The sequence below is a fragment of the Seriola aureovittata genome, chromosome 1 (assembly GCF_021018895.1).
Source record: "Seriola aureovittata isolate HTS-2021-v1 ecotype China chromosome 1, ASM2101889v1, whole genome shotgun sequence".
In the NCBI taxonomy this organism is placed as follows: domain Eukaryota; kingdom Metazoa; phylum Chordata; class Actinopteri; order Carangiformes; family Carangidae; genus Seriola; species Seriola aureovittata.
In genome coordinates this window covers 30,306,962-30,327,962 of record NC_079364.1, presented here as the reverse complement: position 1 = coordinate 30,327,962, position 21,001 = coordinate 30,306,962, and the positions used below count along the sequence as shown (strand labels likewise).

Genomic DNA, 21,001 nt, shown 5'->3' with positions numbered 1-21,001 from the left:
CTCCGCTGTGGCCTTGTTAAAAGTGTTCATTGCCTCTTGTGGTAATATATGTCTTTAAGTGCACATTTATGCTCCCGAGCTATCGATCACTGTACATTCCCCACCAGATAATTACTCCACCTTAATATGCACCCTTAATGAGGCTTAATTGATTCATTTTCATTGATGGAAAATAACGCCACTAATGGCTGCAGTGTGCAGAGCATTGATGCCGCGTACAGTAAAGACTCTGACCGGTGCCAGGTGGATCGAGGGTGGGATAGAAGTGGTAGTACTGTAGCTCAGTTTGATGATTGGACTATTGTGCTTACTGTTGATTTAGCATGCACGGGAATGAATAGGAAATCAATGGTAGCTTAGCGAGGAGTCCTACTTTATTCAGTGTTAAAGGGCCAGTTCAACAGGGTGGTTGTCATCTGTAGGTGACAGTCTATATGTGGACAGTGGCTGGCTCTGTTTTCCTCTGCTTACATTTCATTTCCTTTCCTTCGTTTAGCCAGGTCCGTTCTTCAATTCTCATCTTTTGCACTTTTTTAATTCAATTGTTTTTTTTTTTGTTTTATTAGTGTTGCTTCCTTCTATTTCTTTCTTTCTTTTAGTTTTGTTTCATTTTCACTTTCTTCTTTCTCATCTTTCTCCCCGTCATCTTCATCTTCCCCTATTCCACTTTACTTTGTTGTTATGTATCATCTTTTTCCCTTTCTTCTTACTTTTATTTCCTAATATCTAATAATTGTAGTATCTTTCTATTTCCTGTTGTTTCTTTCCATTGTTTATTTAAATTCCCAGTTCCTTTCCTTTCCTTTCCTCTCCTTTCCTTTCTTCTCCTTTCCTTTCCCAATACCATGTGATGGCTTTCCCACCTTTTCCTTTCCCCTTTTCCCTCTTGTATCAAATTCTTTCCTTTCCTTTCTTCTCCTCTCCCAACACCCTGCGATGTCCTTCCCACCTTTTCCTTTTCCCTTCTTCCTTCATGTCTTGTCTCAAATCCTCTCCTTTCCTTCCTTGTCCTTTCTTTTCCTTGCATTTATCTATCAAGAGGAAGCCAGCAGTATCCCAGTAAAAGACACAGCAACCTAGTCATCCTTCACTAATGGTAACCACACCACTTCCTGCCAACACAGACTGAGAGGGGGCATGATGAATATACACCCTAATTATTATAGCACAACACACTCAAAGACACACACACACACACACACACACACATTGGCAAGTGTGTGTGTATACAAATGCACAGACAAACACATTAGTAATTGCTCTTGTCTTCATGTCCTAAAAGACACCCACCTCTGTCCCCATCTGCCTTTTGTGCTATCATGCAGACAGTGGTGGACAACACACACACACACACACACAAGTACACACACACTCATACACCCTCAAGCATCATCCACAGCCTCTCAACGAGGCTATGATCACCCTGCTAGAATGATAAAGTTAGTGAGACATCAGTGCTCCCTCAGACGTTTGTATGTGTGTATGTGTGTGTGCGTGTGTGTGTGTGTGTGTGTGTGTGTGTGTGTAGGTCTTTTTCCAATGCTCTTTGAAGCCTGAAACAGACTTGAGGAGGGGGGGAAACAAAGGTGGGCCGGTGCCAGGCACCATTCCTCTTCCCCTAGCCGGGCAGAGGCATAGCCTTTACTGAGGGAGAGAGCCACCTTCTGTCAGTATGAGAGTAGGAAGGAGGAGGAGGGGAGAAGGAGGGATGGAGTGGGTGATGAGAGTGAGAGAAGTGGAAAGGAGAGAGGAATGGAGGCGAGGAAAAGCATCCAAAAGAGAAGAAGAGGCAGTCGTCGACACTGTCCATCATTTCCACCTGTGTAATGGCAGGGACGGAGGTTCGGTCCCTTCAGGAATTAAATCATTTCTACACATTTTGTGAAGCATCAGCTGCTATTTAGGGCTGCCCGTGTTTTTGGATTTTTTTTTTGTTTTGTTTTTTTGCAGCAGTGCCCTTCACCTGATAGTTTTGGAGAAATAATCTTCACAGCATGAAGATCACACTTCCTGAGGAGATATCATGCACTTCCACACCACCCTTTCATTCAAGAAAGTGCTTCAAACAAATGGCTTTAACACAATTCTGCACAACTGAAACTACAACCCTTTCATTACACAGGTTGAAAAAGGGAACTAACTCTCCTCCTTCTGTTTTTTTCCCATCCTCTCCTCTCCTCTCTCCTCTCCTTTCTCTCTTTTTTTTTTTTTTTTCCTCTCTCTCCTCCACAACTCCGGTTTTAGTGCGGGCGTTCACTAATAAATATAAATGTTTGTGATTAGCATCTCTGCAGCACAGGTGCATGTTTGTTGCGAGGGGAGGCTTGTTCATTAATTTTCAGCCATGAAAAGTGCAGCGCGCCATGAACGGAGAGTCCACATCGCACACACTGATAAATGAACGCACAGATTGTTAATGTACCATTGTAAGGCTGCTGCCTCCACCAGCTTTGAATAAAAAAGGCCTGCTGCCAAAAAGCAAGGCTATGAGCGCACACACACACACACACACACACATATAAACACACACACTTGGTCTGAGAGGTGTGGCAGGATCCTATTCAAAGGTCTTGATTAAACCAAATGGGGCTTCAGAATGGGTGTTTTTTATCCTTACACATATAGCCAGCGATTATTTAGATTGTATAGACAGGACACCCACTGGTGTGAGGCCTCTGATTACATTCGGTTGAGCTCGGTACTGGGAACCTTGGGTCCTGGTCCTACGGTGTATTGGGATACTTGACTTCGTGGATTGGGCCTAACAGATAAAAAGATTTAAGACACAAAAACTAAATTTGTTTTAGGCTTGTCTAAAGAAAACTGTGGTTAATAACCCTCAAAGTATTCCTTTTATTATCATCATGATGATTATAATCATGATTTCATATCTGGATTAACCCCCTCTGCCGCCCCCCCCTCCACCCCACCTTTAATCTGGTTGGATGTACAGCACTTGCTTGTGTTGTGGACACAACATGTGTGTGTGTGTGTGTGTGTGTGTGTGTGAGCATTATCAGAATCAGCCACATACTGTATATTTTTTTAATTAGATAATGCGCGCTAAATCTAGAACCCGATCCTCTGTGTGGTTTTTTTGAGATACGCTCGCGACTGTTAACGTTCACAACAGGAGAGAGAAACACTGAGGAAGAGTTAACAAAAGGAGGAAAAATAAATAAAATTTGCCTCAGAATGGGTTGTTTTTCAGGAGCTGCAAAAATGTTTTATTAGGGGATTGCTGAACACCTGCCTTAAAATGTCGTTTCAACATCTCCCGAATGCCATTTTGCTTAATTGACTTGGAAATGGCCCAAATGTATTGCTGAATGCGGTCTAATTAATATTAATAATAAATGCCATTATTAACATCAAAGAACATCTGGTGCCCCTGTTTACCCCACCGCCTTATATGTAACACATTCTGCTGCTGTTTTCATCTCACAAACATTGCGGGGGTAAACAACAACTTGCGTTTCTTTTATTTTTATTTTTGTCGATTTCTTTTTCTTTTTTTTTTCTTGTTCTCACAATTTATTTTGTGTTTGGTCTTATCTCTGTCGCTCGACAGGGTCAGGAGTAAAACAACAAGTACGGGGTGAGGATGCTTCGTAAAAAAAAATGTGGAGCACAGTTGTTCTTTTCCGGTCCCCCCCCACCACCACCACCACCACCCCCACCCCTCCTTTCTTCTTCTTGGTCTAGACCTGGTTGCTGTAATACCTCAGAGACTTCTCATATCCCTGGTGTGCTCCCATAGAAGAAAAAAAAAAAAAAAAAAAAACCAAAAGCATCTGCACACCAAGACACTAAGAGAGCCTTGCATTAGGACTTTCTTAATGCCCATAAATCATGGACCAAATAACTTTAATCTGAAATTTCATTAAGTAGTCCTTGTCAGGTAGTAAAAGGAGGGGGATAATGCAGTGGTGTTTAATGATAATTGGTGTTTGGTTAATAAATTCTGCGAGTTCAGATTACGTTCTAGCAGTGGCTAGAATGCTAGCATCAGCAGTGTAACTAAACCTCAAATTGATTAACTCGCATGAACCAGACGCTCACAAAGATGGCAGTGGTCCAAATCAAAAAAAGAACGAGAGGGGAATGGGGTGTTGGGAGGTGTGTATCTGTGTGCGTATGTGTGTGTGTGTGTGTGCGTGTGTGTGTGCGTGTGTGTGTGTGTGTGTGTGTGTGAGAGAGAGACACAGAGAGAGAGCGAGGGAGAGCAAGCGAGCATCAGGCCGGATGGTGTTGTGTTGCTCTGGTGTAAGGAAATCAAGTCCCCCCGGGCGCATTTTTAAAAGCCTAATGCCTTTCAAATGATGTCATCACATTTTACTCTTTCTCTCTTTCCCCTCCCGCCCTCCCTCTCTCACCCAATCTCTCTTAATATCTTTCCCCTTTTCAAACTGTTTCCGTCAACCCCTCCTCGCCGCCACCACCACCACCACCTTCCCTCCTCCCCACCTCCCCTCCTTCTCCCCCCAGCCAGTTATTTGACTACGGGGAGAGGCCGCTGGGCTTCGACAGGAGTCACGTGACGCATTAGAATAATGGCTGAGCAAGACGCAAAACATCTTGTGTTTTTATGACTGATGTGCTTTTTTTCCCCTCCAGTTTTATTTCCTGAAAGTGATATCATACTAATCAAAACCACAGAACGTTTAGAGTGCAAAGTGTGATTGAAAGAGCACCATTAAGGACTGGCAATCCACCCCCACCCCACCCCACCCCCACCCCACCCCACCACCATCACCACCAGCCCACACCCCTGGCACCATATATACACACATAATCATTGGGCTTTGCTGTTTATTTTTGCTGTTGTTGTTGATGATGATTTTTTTTTTCTTTTCTTTTCTTTTTGTTCTTTTTTTTTTTTTTTCGTCCTCCATTAATGGGAACTGGGTGTGGCCGCTATAAAGAAGTAGGCAGCATGCCCTATCCCAGGGGTATCCACATAAACACACACACACACACACACACACACACGTACACACACACGCACATAAACACACACACACACACACACAGTATTCTGTATTCAAAGTTACACAAAAGAGATGCTCTCCTGTCACTGTCCCTTTACACTGTCCCATCACACACACACACACACACACACACACAGCCACATAAACATAGACTTGGACTCCTGTGTATGTGGGTTATGTTATGATGTAATGAACTGAATATATCTTATAAAATAAATGACATCCTTATCAACGTACAATCCATATATTTGTCAGTCAAACGCTGAAGCTGCCCCGGTGGCGTATCTGCGCAGTGGCGGTGCATCGTTTCTGGTGACGTGCGGATTGAAGGGAGTGAGGTGTCTTACACACACACACACACACACACACACACACTCACAGAGAGAGAGAGAGAGAGAGAGAGACAGAGACAGACACACTTACACTTACGCGCGCAGTTGCACTCTCGCACACAGTTAGTCAGAGGGGAAGTGTGTGTACATGAGTGTGAGTGCAGCAGACAGCAGGCAGAGTGACTGATACTCAGCCTGCCTCCCAGATGGCCTGCTCAACTCTGCTCCAATCTGATCTCAGAGCCTTTGTTCTGGCATGTTCCATTATGCCGCCGTGACACCAGTAAAGGCAGAGGGGAGAGGAGCTGGTCTCAGATCAGATACAGCTGAATTATACATGTATTTCTCTTTTTTCCCCCCTCTGTGATATTCTTGTACTAGCACAGTCGCAGTTCTGCATTTGTCATGTTTTTTCCTGGGTTAGAGGCGAGAGAGGTTCATAGACGACAGATTCAAACAGTTTGAATGTTTGAGTTTGATGGGAGAATTTGGGGAGGGAAAAAAATGAAAAAAGAAGTAGTAGTGGCTTGAATGTTTAATTAAAAGATGAGTGGTTTTTATTCTTGATATGGATTATGATCTATTGTGGGGATTAATGCCAGAAAATGAGGTCTGGCTGAAATAAAACATGTCAACTCCGTAGGGGCCTCTGACACTTGCAACAAATTTAGATGAGAGAGATGCATGGGCTGGTAAATACTGATCTTTTATTAAATGTCAAATATTAAATATCAAATAATTCTAGACAGTGTTTTTTTTTTTTGTTTTGGTTTGTCTGTGATATAATGAAGAATCTTCATCTTTCAAAGTTACAGAAAAAAATTTAACGTCAAATAAATGTAATGGTTTTCTTCTATTTTCATTGCACTTTTTATTAATTTGTTTATATCATTTTAAATGTGTTTTCATCATAAAATATCAGTTTAGAAAGCAGCAAACCTCCTAACCCTGTATAATTTTTATTAGTATGTTTTTAGTGTCGTAAATCAGGCCCTAATGTCAGTGTTTGTCTTTTTAAACGCAAACTTAAAGCAACTCTAACAATTTGTCAACATGGAAATGGTCAAATATAAAGCTCTTCAATATAAGTGGAGTATTCCCAATTGTATAATAGTGTGAGTAAAGTGGAAGAGTGATAGTAGCTGGCCTTTACAGGCTTGTATATGAAAAGCCAGAGGCTCACCTGTGACAATCACTTTAATGTTGCGTCTCCTACAGTGAATCTTCTTTGCATAAAAAAAAAAAAAAAAGGATGGAAGACAGGGAACGAAAATCAATACTCGGAGGATTGTTACGGCTGGGTGTCAACAGGCGATCGAGAGTCTCTCCCCACATCACACACCCAGCTGTGAACGATGATGCCTAATATACAGGGTGACCTTCAAAATGTCATAAATGTGTTGTGCAATAAAGTGTCAATATTTGCGGTTATATGAAGCAGGATGACTTTTACAGTAATTGGAACAGCCACATTAAAAGCTGCGGATCAGTCAACTGATTAAAAGACGAGCATGCTGCTGGACACCCAGCTAGAGCCTGGGCTGTGACGTGCGTCCTCACACGTGTGCGTACCTATAGCTGTGTGTGTGTGTGTGTGTGTGTGTGTGTGTGCACTCACATCACAAGAAAGAGCAATGGAGCACACCCAAAGTTCTGTTTTACTTGTCTTTGTAGTGTGTGCTGCGTGTGTGTAGGAATGTGTGAAGCCCATTTATTATTGAAGGGCTGTTATATGCCAGGAGAGCACACTCTCATCCTCTCAGTAGTGTGTCTTCCACTTACAGGAGCACTATTAACCCTGACACACAAGGACGCGTGTGTGTGTGTGTGTGTGTGTGTGTGTGTGTGTGTGTGTGTGTGTGTGTGTGTGTGTGCGTGTGTGTGTGTGTGTGTGTGTTGTGTGTGTGTGTGTGTGTGTGTGTGTGTGTGTGTGTGTGTGTGTGTGTGTGCGTGCGTGCGTGTGTGTGTGTGTGAGGGAGAGAGCGAGACAGACATGCAGAGCTTGTGTGTGTGTGTATGTGTGTGTGTGTGTGTGTGTTTGTGTATTTGGAAGTGTGGTCTGGTGTTTGTCCTGCTTCTAATCTGTGTTTTGGATTTTTTAATTTTATCCCCATCTGGGGTGGGCAGGTGGGCCAGTGTCTGTTACACGATCTGAGGAATCTTTGCCAAAAGGGGATCTGTACAGTAGACCGCTCAAAATATGTTTATGAGCAGGCGACTATGGCTACAGTATGGTGCAGTCCTGGACCAAGCACTGGGGGAATTGTATTCACTTTTATTTATTTATTTCCTGTCTGCAGGATGTCTTTTAAAATGCATTCAAATGAAAATGCAAAAAAAAGAATAAGGAGGGGGCGCAGTTGATATGTTCACACAGTGCTGAAATTATGCAGGAAATTAGATTTTCTCCTGTGATATTTTACATACAGTTTGTGTTTGAGTATATAATTTGCATGCAAGTGTCAGATTTCTGAAGCTATTAAATAGTTTTAAGTTGATTTAAGGAGATATGATGATGATTTTACCTTTTAACAACATTTTTCTCAGTAGTCATTTAGTTACATTTTTGGAGGGTCAAACCTCAGTCTCGCTCACTGTACTGGTGGAAAAACCTAGTTTACAGCTTCTCTGTGTGGGATTTCTCTTTCTTTCTCCAGCCCTCTTTCTTTCCCTCTCTCTGTGTTCTGTCACGTATTGTTTAAATTTATGTGAAAAGGGAGATCCACAGTTTAACATCTGCTTTTAAAACCTGTCTCCCAGCTTCTCTCTCCTTGTTAGTACACAGAATTAAACCACACATTTGCCAAGCCCAAGTAGAAGCAGCTGGTATTTAGTATCTGTGTATTGTCACAGACTTACATTTAGGTTGCCTTTCAGTTTCAGTTGTGATAAATAGCCTTCAGCCTGATAGCAGCGTTGCTGAATGGAGCTGTGTGTCTAGTGTCAGTGCGGAGGGGTGGGGGGGTGGGGGGTGTGGGGGGGGCCGGCGACTTGCTGACTTGGGTCTTTCCATTCTGTAAACCTTATTTGACTCCCCCGACAGAGGAGGGGTGGAATGGGGTGGGGAGCGACAGAAAAGAGAAAAGATTAGGCTACTGTTAAAAAATGTTCCTTATTGTGTGGCATGGTTGCCTAAGTGGGTTGCTCGATTTTGATTCTCTTTCTTTCTTCGCGTCTTCCCCCTCCCCTCCTCTCTACACACATATAAAATCATGTGCCAGATTGGAAAATAAATAACATTTTTTAACTGTATTTGTGCTTATTTGGGTCATGCACATACCGAAAGCTAAGTAATTTTGTTTTATTTTTATTTTTTTACCGTACAGGCCACAGACTCTGTTTGTTGTGTTTATGATGAAAATATAGCCACAGCTCTGACAGATTTGGTTTTGTCTGTACATTTCTTTGTGTGCTCTGAAAAGTTCATCACTTCTCACACTGGCCGGTTCCTTTACCAACCAGTGCATATTTCACGTGAATAAATGTTGATATTGACATGGCAGCCTGCAGCAAAAAAGGAAAGAAAAAAAGAAGAAAGCACAAATATTTAAAGGTCTCATATATTCTAAAGGTAGATGTCCATGTGCTGTCTGATTATAAAGGAGGTCTAGGTTCTATATTAATACTGTGAAAGTATCAAAGTGCTCAGTCCACATAGAAATGCACACAGCATGTGTTCAGAAACTTAGCCTTAAAACCAGCCATCAGGACTTCTGTAAATTTGTGATGTCACAACAAAGCAGTCACTGCTCTCAGTCATGCCCAAAACCCTTCCATCATGGACCACATGGATCACCATCCAGCCTTTTAAGATTTGGTTTCTCTGTGTGCTAAAATCATCAGTCAATCAGAAGGGAGGCTAAGTGCATTTTTGGTAATTAAATCTATATTCTTGTGGACATCAAAATTTCAAATAAAACAGAAAAAGTGAAAAATATGTGACCTTTTAAAAATAAAAGAAAAAATATTTTAATATGAATTTATACTTTGCTGTGAAATCCGTAAATCTGTCTTGACAGTTCTGCACGGTGTGAGTTGATGATGAACCTCCTGCACAGTGACATCCATCAAATGCTATTTGAACTAGATATTTTTAATTTAACAGCTTCAGGATACAAGATATATCAAACAATCTGTTATGTACTTCTTTTTGTTTCTTTTTTAACTTAACTGTGTTGCTCAAGGCTTTAAACTCACCGACTGTCAGCACATCACAGGCTCTTAACCTTTAGTACAACAAGGCCAGTGTGCACAATCTGATGATGACACCCTCACCTCAGATTATGCTGCTGTCAACACATTCCCAGGTTGTTGCCACTCATCTTCTAGACTCATATTCAGAAAGGTGATTGTGTTGATAACAGAGTGCCTTCGTACTAAACTACGCATCATCGTTTTTTGGTGAGCGGCGGAGGAAGTGGCAGAGGGCGGGGTCAAAACCGTTATCACCCTATCATATCTCTGACAACTACCTGTCAAAATCAGGTCGCAGGAAGAGATGCGAGGAGATCCAGCGATGCTGACATAGCCCAATTTATCTCTCGCTTTTTTTCTTCTCTCTTTCTTTCTGTCTTATTTTGTATTGTTAATTTTCACTGCAATCTAGCATATGCTTAATAGGAATGATGATGATAGCAAAGGATAAAAAAAGAAAAACAGGAGGAGAAAAGGAGAGGCGGTGGTGGTGCAGGTGGCGGTGTTGAGGGAGGGTGTGTTTGAGTTGAAGAGGGAGGGAGGGAGGGGTGGGGGGGGATGGGGGGGTATCTCAGGACTATGGTGTTTCTAAAGAAACTGAAAAGCTTATGAACTGTCAGCGTTCTGTCAGCGAGGAAAATAGCGCGGCCCGTGAACCTGTTTGATGTGTTTGACTTTGTGTAGCGTTCGCACATTTGAGCAAGGGAAACGAGGGACAATGAGAGACAGACAGAGGAGAAAGGAAGAAAAAAAAAAAAAAAAAACGTGTTGTGTTGTGATGTGTGGAGGGGCGGTTTGAAGTGGCACTCAACACACCTTCAATTTGTCTCTCCCTCCTTGTGCTGTCTCTGTGTGCGCTCCAGATGTTGGGGAGGACTTGGGAAAGGCAGCGGGGAGCATTCAGCCGCCTCTGTCCCAGCATCGCGAGCGGAGCATGGGCTCATCCTCCAAGGATTGCCCCTACTGTGGCAAGTCCTTCCGCACCTCTCATCATCTCAAAGTTCATCTGCGGATACATACAGGTCAGTAAACGTCCAAGGATATCACCCCCCCCCCCCAGCCAAGTCCAGGCTCAGAGTGCATTTCTCCAGCAATTAAACATTTATTGTACTTCATGCAAAATTTACTTTACTACTTGTACTGACATTCCTTCTGGGGTTAGACTGACATATTGGTTTATGAATATTGGCCTAATCAGATATTGGAGTCAAAATCTGCCACTGATATGATGGATATGATGCAGATTGATTGATCGCATATTAATATTGTAATTGATGAATACTGCATTAGTTGTCCTGGGAAACCTTTAAACAGGATTTATTTTAATGCAAGAGTAAGAAAGAAACAAAGAATAAAGTGCACGAATGGTTATGGTTTTCCAAATCACACGTCCTGATCAGTAGTCAATGAGATGTAATCATAGTGATATTTTCTGTGCATTCTTATCAGATTTAGATTTTCATGCATTTTTCTTCAAATTGACATAAAGACAACTACATCAAACTATTCCTAAGAAGGAACACACGTTTCCCAACAGTGTCCCTCACTGAGGTTTAAGGCCATTGTTAGTCTGTTTTTTTCATACTCATCATTTCATTGAGCTCTAATTAACACAACAAGGGTTCAGTGTCCTCCGATGACATCACTCAGAGGGCAATTTCACACTCGCTAACTCTGAATAACTTTCAAGCCAAAACAAAGCTGGCCTGTCCACAGTTTAGGGATACGCGTGAGATGATGTGCCTAATAGATTTAGTTTTATTTTTCAGTCACGCGTCCAAACCCTCTGAGCTGTGTACTCTCTGGCCCATACATCCTACCAGCCCAGGCTCAGGCAGTTCTGTGATGAACCTGCATGTTGGTCGTTGCTTGGAGGTTAAGGCAGCAGTCAGAGTAATGATGTGGACTGTGGACAGTAGCCAGGGTTCTAACCCTCTGCAAGGTACAAACGCCCCACTGACTATCCAGGTTAAAGTCACAATTAGACAACACAGAGGACAACTTTACAAGGACACCTGCTTCTAGCTGGTGGGCCTCATAAGGTGATTCCTCACCTCTAAGTTTTTCCCGCAGAGAGTCATTGTTTCCAAACTGGAAAGAGTGAATTGTGATATTAAGACGCTTTGCTGTTAAAGAAGTGAAGAACAGTTACTAATGCTAATGCTTTTCAAATCCTTCCTTTTGCCAATATCTATTACACTATGGTTAAATGAGTTATTTACTGTTGCTACATAGCTAACATTCGCATTAACAGCTGTTTATTTACCAGTCTAGAGGAAACATTGCAAGTTCAGCAACAAACTTCATTCCTTTACTCGCCAAAAGCTGTCTCCAGCAGTGGAAGCTGAAGTTAGCACGCTAACCAGCTAGCTCCAGACCAGTCAGCCCTTCTTGTCACTTTCCGATATCGAGTCTCTGTCGTGTCCATGCTGCTCTAGCACTGCTCAGAGGACATATTATAACTTCTTGTATTGTAAACATGATGGATGAAGCTCTCTGCAAGACTCTTAAGTAAACAGCTGTTAATGCTAACGCTGGCTATGTAGCGATAGCAAAACTTACACATAGCTCATATAAGGTTAAAGGGGCTATTTGTAACTTGCCAGGAGCGGGTGGTGGTCATTGTTGCACAAGAGCTTCGGCCATCGTTGCACCTACAAGACAAGATGCTATAATACGCCCTCTTGGCAGCGCTACATCTTCAGGGCAGATTGGAGGTTACGATGAGTTGCCGTGTGCAGGCCGCGGCTAGCTGTTTAGTGTGCTAATTTTAGTAGAAGAAAAAGATGTGATAGAGACAAAAGTTAAGATTGGCTTTCCACCGCTGAAGAGTAAAGGAGTAAAGTTTGATGCTTAACTCACAACTTTTCTTCTAGACTGGTAAGTAAACAGCTGTTAATGCTAATGTTAGCTATGTAGCAATAGTAAAACTTACAAATAGCTCCTATAAAGTTGAGTAAAGATCATGGTTAGAAGACACACTGCTTCTTGTAGGGTAGTAACCACCATTTGTCCAGTAAAAGCCTCCTTGAACAAGGAATTAACATAATACCTACAGATTACCTGGATCACCTGGACAGGAGTGCAGCTTAATACCTGTAACCTAGATGTAAATGCTTTAACAAAGGGGTAGTGAGTAATGTTAAGGTCTGTTAAGGAAAAGAGGCATAAAAGTATGCTTTCCTGACAATATAATAGAATTTTGTCAATGGACCCAACACAGTCATGAGAACACTAATAAAAAAAAAAAACATGACTTGCAGAAATTTCCTCTTCTGTCAAACATTTACCCCTCAGTTCCTCAAGATGTTCTTGAAAAGCTTGAGTTTGACCGTCCTGACCTTTTTGTTAGTTTCTACACTTCACTATGAAATAATCCTTGGGTGCCAGCAGGGACGCCGAGGCTAAAACGCTCACAACTGGAAATGGAAATCCCTTACAGCTGAGAAGAATCAAAGCTTGCTTTTCTTTTTATTCTCCTTCTCTGTCTCCTTTGCTTCTTTTTTTTTTCTTCTTCCTTTTCCATGCACTTAAAAGGCAGAATGAGAGACCACCAGCACTGTAACCCCCTTTTGCTCTCCTTAATAAGACACACATACTGTACCTCAGATCTGGAAAGGAATTAGAGGAAACGCTTTATATTGTAGCATGCTACATCTGGTGTATACTCAAATAATTAAGATCCTTATGTTAAATAGTACAACCAGGTCACAGCCAGGCTGCGATAGAGACGGTGGTGGTTTTCGGGAAGCATCTGTTATCTGGTGGTGAGAGAGCTGAGTTATGTCTGCTTTGAGTAGTACAGTAAGGATACCCATGAGGGCCATATTTTATCATGGAGAAAGCAGAGACCTCAGCCCGGGCCTGGCGTTAATTCATTTGGCAAAACACACACAGACAAGTAGGTCCATCTAATTTCATCCACACAGTATATTCTACATTTATCCATTCATATCTCGAAAATACAATGGAATAAAAAAGGAGCCCTCTGCATCCAGGAGCAAGAGCAAGAAAGGTTAGAAAGGATGTTGTCTTTTGGAAAGGAATGTATCTTTGGATGTGAGCCTATCTAAGCACAGGTTTAGCATAGTCCTCTACGCACGGAGAGAAAAACAGCTTGATGCATCCCCAATATGTGGCCTTTAAATCATTCCTATAACCTAATCATAGCAGCTCCACTGTGACATCCTGATTACATCCACGAGATGACTTTTACAGCAGCTAAAGATCCTCTCTGTGCTCTGGTGACAATGCAGAGAAATTCACAGATGACAGCCGAGCTCCCCTTCATCCTAATGCAATGTGAGTGACACAATGGAATTGCCTAGCAAGCCGGTCGAGGCAGCATTGTGCAACGCAACGCAGAGATTAATGAGCGACTAACACCAGCTTGAAAGGAATGAAGTGAATTTAAATTTCTCCAAAAGTTAAAGAGCTAATGTTACAGTATTAATTTCCTCTTGAACAGTGAGTGGGAAAATATCCATTAGCAAAATTAACCACAGTTTTCTAGGTAGCTAACATTGTGCTGCTGTGGCGCTACAGTGTGGGGCCACAGCTAATGAACACACTGCAGAGGGTGATATTTCATTATACAAATTAATGCTCACATTTTAATGGGAAAGTCACATAATGAATCTAGGCTTCAGTGACAGCAATTAGAGGCCCAGATTGTCCCCTTCTGGACAAGGCACTATTTAGCAGTAAGCAGCTGTGTGTAAAAAATAAAAAGGTCCTCGCTCTTGACAATAGCCACACATAACTTCAGGCAGGGCTGCATAACCAATAAGAGTCCCTGCTCACCTTTAAACGATGAGAGGGTGAGACAAAGAGAGGGGGAAAGAGAAAGAGGAGAGCCAGGACTTGCCCATGTCACTTAACCTTAACCTAACCTTGTAATCAGGATGAATCAAGAGGGACCTGTGATCTCCCACTCCATCCCTCTCACTCCTTTGCCTCCTCCTTCCTCCCTTCACTCCTAATTCTTTCAGTATCTCCTTCCTAATATATTTCTTTTTTTTTCTTACTGCTTCCTTTTTTTCTTCCTCCATTTCCAATCTCTAACATACATTATCTTCAATACAACGGCACAAATTTAATATATTTGCCACCTGGTGCATATTTCTATACAGGATCTATTGTCCAAAAGCGATTAAAGGCAACACCAATGAGATGCTGTTGCATTGGGTGATATAACATTTTGACTCAGTCCCACATTACACTACCCTGGTGCTGGAAATGCACACTAAAGCACCAAAATGTGTATTAATCCATTGCTAAAAATAGTCCCAAATACATGTACTATTTACTGCTGTTGGAGTGACATGTGCCCAAAACTACAGCTACTTTGGGAGCTAACTTTATTTCAAGGAACTGTATATTTTAGTTTATTGAGCATAAGAAAAATAGTCAGGCATGTCAGCATTATCCTTAAATGCATCATATTTGCCATTGGGTACACTATGCATCTATATGTTGTCAAACAGTATTAAGGCATGTCGCAATCCACTAGTAGCCACTAACTTAAGCAGATATTCCTAAAACAGCTTCTATCCATTATTAAGTCTGTCAAACATCCCACTTGTTTTTCTTTTCCATCCTTCTGGCAAAAGGAAATTCATCCTCCGGTGTGCTATATCTATCTAAGCCACTTTAATTGCCCCTCTGTACAGGTTTCGGGGGGTATTTCTCTTTACTTGTATCTATGGTGCTGTCACACTTTACACACACAGCCAGAGGAAATAAGTACATGCAACATGAAGTGCAGACACACTGTGGAGGGAGCAGATCCCAGTACAGCAATCAGGAGAATGATAATTTATAGCCACAAAGGTTTCATGTAGATGTTTATGAGCTCCAGTTTTTAAAGTCAAAGCTAAGACAGCTATATTGGTGCATCTATCATTCACCTTTGTCAAGAGTAAAATGTCCAAAGTGCAACAAAAAAGTGAAGAAGGACAAGAGCAAAAAATAAATAAAAAAGGAAAGTTTATCAATCTATTTTTAACTCCCAAACAGCAATTTCCTGGTTTTGTGGTGGCAGTGATCTGTCATGTGGCTGGGAGGTTGTGCTGTTTGCGCTGATATCAATTAAAAGTGGATTAACGGGTACATAATGACCTTTAGCAGTAAATTGTGTGTAATGTTGCAAGGCAGGATACAGTATATTCCCCAGATGTCACACCAGGCCCCTGACGTATGATGGAGCAGATGTCTTAGCCAGTCCAAATGGCCCTGTAAGACACAAACACACACACATACATACACACAGGCTCAGGCCCGACACACATGCATAAACATGTGTTCGCACACATTCCACATGGTGCAGACGCACGCACGCACACACACACACACACACACACTCACACACACGTACGTAAACAGAAGTAAATGCAGCGATTCACTTGTCGTCTGTCTGACTCACTCCAGATATATTTAAATTCTTAATTTTAATAGAAAATCGGAACAAACCGATCGCTCTCTGAGGGCGCGTGTGTTTATTTTCAGTTTACCTTCCTCTGTAAACATCAAAGGGGAGTGTCAAACGTACAATCTGTGATTTTCATTCTCATTTCAGATATCTATATGCCACATTAATCTTTATTTTCCTCTCATGAACATTAACAACCTTTTATAAGGAAAGAAAAAAAAAACAGGAGGAGGAAAAAAAGGAAAAGATCAGATCAGTCTAATTTCTGTCTAATTTGGCTCCTAGAATATCATTTTGTCCAGTTAGAGGAATTGAGAATGATCATTTGCATCAGGGACGTTTCCTTATTAAATCAGCACTGAGCCTCTGTTCGGCAGCTCACAGGAGAAGCACTTATTGGGTTAAAAGCTCATCTCGTATGGTTTATTTTAAATATACTCTATGTTTTATAGCCACTCTAGTGTAAGAGAAAAGATATCAAATCACTGTCTTTCTATCTATAGTCAGGGCTATCTGTCTCTCTGCATGCTCCTTCTTTTTTTTTTTTTTTTGTCTCCCTCATTCTTTGTCCCTCCTCTCCTCAGCATTTCCACCTTCAATTTTCTTTTGTATACCCTCCTTTTCTTTCCTCGCCTGTATCAATATTGTATTGAGTTGGTGTTTGTGGCCCTTTATTTGAGAACTCTGCAGTAGGTCCGCAGATCGCAGAGTCTTTTTCTGGAATGGTGCCCTCTAAATAATGATAAATTACTTGAGCAGTATGCCATTTGCTAATTATATCCATGATTTACTACACAGCCCGACTTAAATCATTCAAGCCAGCCTTGCGTAACAATGCATTTTTTTCCTTTTATAAAATGGTTTCCATGTGTATAATCTAAACATTTTAAGACCCTATACTGTGTATATATATATATATATAGAAATGTGCATACACACAAAACACCACTACCATTCCTTTTTTATTTCTTTTTCCTCTCTCTGTTCTGTTACTGTTATCCCTCTAACAGAAATTCCACTCTGGGAACTTTTTATGTGTATACATTAAAAAAATAAATAAATTAATTAAAAAAAAAAATCAAGCTTAGCATTTTTCGCCTCTCTGTTCATTGTTTAATGAATCCAAAGCTGGCTCAGACTCCAAGCCTATTATAATTGCTAGCAGGATGTGTTCTATTTCAACATAAGTATCATTGCAATGGAAGATCCACTTCTGGCAGAATAATGCTGGTGTTATACCATTATCAAGAATATTCATGAATATGTGTGAGCACCATAAATAAATATATGTAAATGTTACACAACAGATTCACCCCTCTTTTACCATAATATAAATCACTTTGATCTGTGTATCCTGTGGTGAATCATATTGTTCTTTATCATAAGGCTTCACTGCAACTGCAAGCATGTGGTTCACATATGTTGCCTGCACATTTCCTCTTTTTTTTTTTTTTCTTTTTTTTTTTAAATACTCATCAACTTATTTTTGCATTGTAGTGTATCATCCATATTTGTGTTGCAGCGTGTGGCAGTGGTTGGGGAGATCTTGTGCCGTGGCTGATTTATGCTTCTTGAGATAAACTGCAAATAGGGAATATCTGAGAAATTGCATTCTCATCGTCAGGGCCTGACAGTAAACAAGGCCACAACAGAGGCAGGATGACCCCATACACACACACACACACACACACACACACACACAAACACAAACACACACACACACACATACACAAACACACAAACAGAAACCTAGCCACAACCTCCGCCCCCGCCCTTGCTCGTGTGCGCGCAGATAGCATCGAGACAGTTTTGTTGTCAGTTGAAAAAATATTATCTCTTATAGTGGACTGAAAGCGCCATATGGTGAAATGTTTTTTATTGTGCTGATGTGAGTGATGGCTCACTCGGTGATGGCTGGCTTGCTGGATCAAGCCGGATCGACCCATATTCAGATGCCTACACACCCACACCCACATCCCAATACACATGCAGTGAGAGACACACACACACACACACATCAAGGGGTGCAGAACTGATGACTGTGGAAGAGAAAAGACATGGGATCTTGTTCATTATCATTTTGTTTTTGCAGTTTATTTCATTCTGTGCTTTATTTATTTTTTCTTCTTAAATTGCTATTTGACATTTTTTTTTGACATTATTCCCTCGTCATTTTTTGAGGAGTTAGAAATCACATGTGTTTGGATGCCAACTGAAAGTGAGGCAGTTGCAAAAATATCCTCTTTTTTACAGTACTTAATGAAATGCATATCTTTTTTGTGAGCTCAACTCATTTGACCTAATTTTCTTTGTTCAGGGAGGTTACATGACCCTAGGGTCCACATTCCCTGCTCCAATAAATAGATTTTGATATCCAGTCAATCTAATAATCAGGTTAATTATTCACTGTTTTCCCTGCCTTTCCCTTTTCTGTTTCTCTGTCTCTTTCTTGACCTCTCAGGAGAGAAACCCTACCGGTGCCCTCATTGTGACTATGCCGGCACCCAGTCTGCCAGTTTGAAGTACCACCTGGAGCGCCACCACCGCGAGCGTCAAAATGGCTCCACCACCTCAGGCCCATCCTCTGGCCACACCGCTTCCTCTGACCACAAAGAGGATCATGGGAAGACAGCCAGTGGCGGCGGTATCTTTGCCCGACCAGATGTCCTCCGTAATGTTTTCAAGGGAATGCCTCCCAACCTGGACTTCAGGGCAGGTCCACTGCTGCCACATCAGTGGGCGTCGGCCGGCATCATGTCGCCGCATGACCGAGATCGTGAGCGCGGAGACCGCCGTTTTGACTCCGCCTCCTCAGCCGAGAACATGAAAACAGCCGATGGCCCTTCCTCCCATGTCCCAACCGCGACAGAAGGTCCCGCTAGCTTCTCCGACCTAAGCAGGGCTTACCAAAGCATGATGGGAAACGGAGTCCACTTTCAAGGTTCTCTTCAGGCCTTCATGGACAACTTCGTCCTCAGCTCCATGAAGAAAGACATGAAGGACAACCAGAGTCCAGTCCAACTCCAGGCCCAGCTCTACCACGACAACGGTGAGCCCAAAGCCAAGCGGGCCATCTCGGTTGACCAGGACAGAGAGGAGAAGGCTGAAGCCAAACCCAATTCAGAGCCTGGAAAACCTGGGTCCCAGTACGAACCACTTGACCTGTCTGTGTCGGTCCGGCCTGAGTCTGCATCCGGATCTCTTCCCGGCTCCTCCGTCACTATCCACGATAACGTGGCGTGGCACGGCTGCCTCTTCTGCTCCTTCTCCACCTCCTCATTGGAGCTCATGGCTCTGCACCTCCAGGCCAACCACCTGGGTAAGGCCCAGCTACAGCGGTCTGATACAGGCAAGGAGCTTCATGGAGAGACCTCTCCGACCACCTCCACCATCCACTCCTCCAACACCAAGACCTCCAGTGTGGCCCTTGACAAAGATGGAGACAGGGATGGAGAGAAAGGCCAGGGAGGCTGGAACAACCACATGGACCAGCCCTACAATCCCTTCCAGAGTGACTTCTACAGACGGTTTGGTGGCTTGTATGATGGATCACCGAGGGCCAACCAGGGCCTTCAGGGGTATATCGCCCCAGCAGAGCAGGGTCTTGACCTACCTAGCCAGGCCTTTGGAGGAGGAGCTTCAGCCGGGGAAGACCAGATTGGTGAAAGGGGCTCCCGTGGTGATGCTGAAGAGGACCAGGCAGGATCAGATGACGAGGTTGTAAAGGCTGGGGTGCACAGCGCCAATGAGACCCCCTCAACCACCCCCAAGAGACAGCAGCAACAGAATCACTCTGATGAAGAGGAAGAGGAGGGAGGAGTGGCTGAAGAGGAGGAGGACAGAGATGAGGATGGGCAAATGGACATGGAGAGAGAGGAAGACGGAAGTCCAGCTTCAGACCACCTCCAGAACCACCCCAAACACCTCCAAGATGACTCCTCCTTGCCCCCAAGGAGTGGCGCCGGTTTGGTAGCATCTTCCTCTACCATGGCACCACTGTCTCTGGTTCCCCAAGCCCAGAACCAAGCTCTGCCGCTGGAGAAGCAGTGGCAGCAGGGCCTGGGCCTCCTGTCTCCCGGAGGTCCTCCAGGACTGTTGAAGGCCGAGCAGCAGACCCACCTAGAGCAGCAGATGAACATGCTGTCTGTCCTCAGAGCCTACAGCAACGACAACATCCCCGCATTCAACGGCCTGGGAGGCGGCACAGGAGGAGCACCCACGGGGGGCATGAAGAGGCCAGATGCACCTGGTAAGTGTGCTCAAACAGTACGGTCACTGTAACTCCTATAAAGCTCTCACACACACACACATATATTCACCTATACCAGAAGAAGAACTACACGCATAAAAGAGTCATGAATGCACATGTGTTGAAACACAAATTGAGTTTTCCCTGCACTGCATACACACTAAAACACTAAACACTAAACACACAAGGCAAACATATATACATTTTTTTTTTCCCTGACACCCACATAGGAATCTCAGACACTCACTAAAGGTCTCGAGATTGGCTCTGAAGTGATTTTAGCCTTATTTCAAGCAAGTTTAGAAGCTATCAGCCTGGCGACTAGCAACAGATTAATCTTTATTACGCGTTTATATTACTGGGAGTGCAGCGCCTCCCTCCCACCCCACAGCATGCAGGGAATAACCCTGGATGAGTCAGAGCAGGACCTCAGCTCCCCATGCCATCTCCTCCACATGTCTCTTAACTATCTTAGCTCTCATAAAACTGGCTCCCAAAAGCCCATTACTTTATAAGACTCGTCGATCTATGACCCTGTGAAAAATGAACTGTCAACTTTCATGATTCTGCTAAGGTTATAGCTGCTCCTTGAGACTGAAGAAGGAAGTCCTTTTTCTTCTTTTCTTTTTTTTTTTTTTTTTTACAATGCTCTTTTGCTGTTTAGGGCTTGTTGCTGAAGTGTCTCTATAGAAAGAAAGTAAAAACCCAAAGTTGGTTTTGAGCTTTCAAACAATGACTTTATAGACACTACATAGACAGAGGCTGAGGTCCGATCTGTGACAGCTCCTTCAAACTGGAAATTGAG

At 42.8% G+C, this 21,001-nt stretch overlaps 1 protein-coding gene across 7 annotated transcripts in view; it reads left to right on the top strand.

Annotated features, from left to right (window-relative positions):
- Positions 1 to 21,001, top strand: part of znf536 (zinc finger protein 536) — a 278,944-nt gene that overhangs the window by 190,241 nt on the left and 67,702 nt on the right. For all 7 annotated transcript variants that reach the window (XM_056404930.1, XM_056405098.1, XM_056404841.1 and 4 more), the window contains 2 exons: positions 10,381 to 10,539; positions 18,409 to 20,196. In XM_056404930.1, the coding sequence (XP_056260905.1) occupies positions 10,381 to 10,539; positions 18,409 to 20,196 (1,947 nt within the window). The remainder of the gene's footprint in view (positions 1 to 10,380; positions 10,540 to 18,408; positions 20,197 to 21,001) is intronic.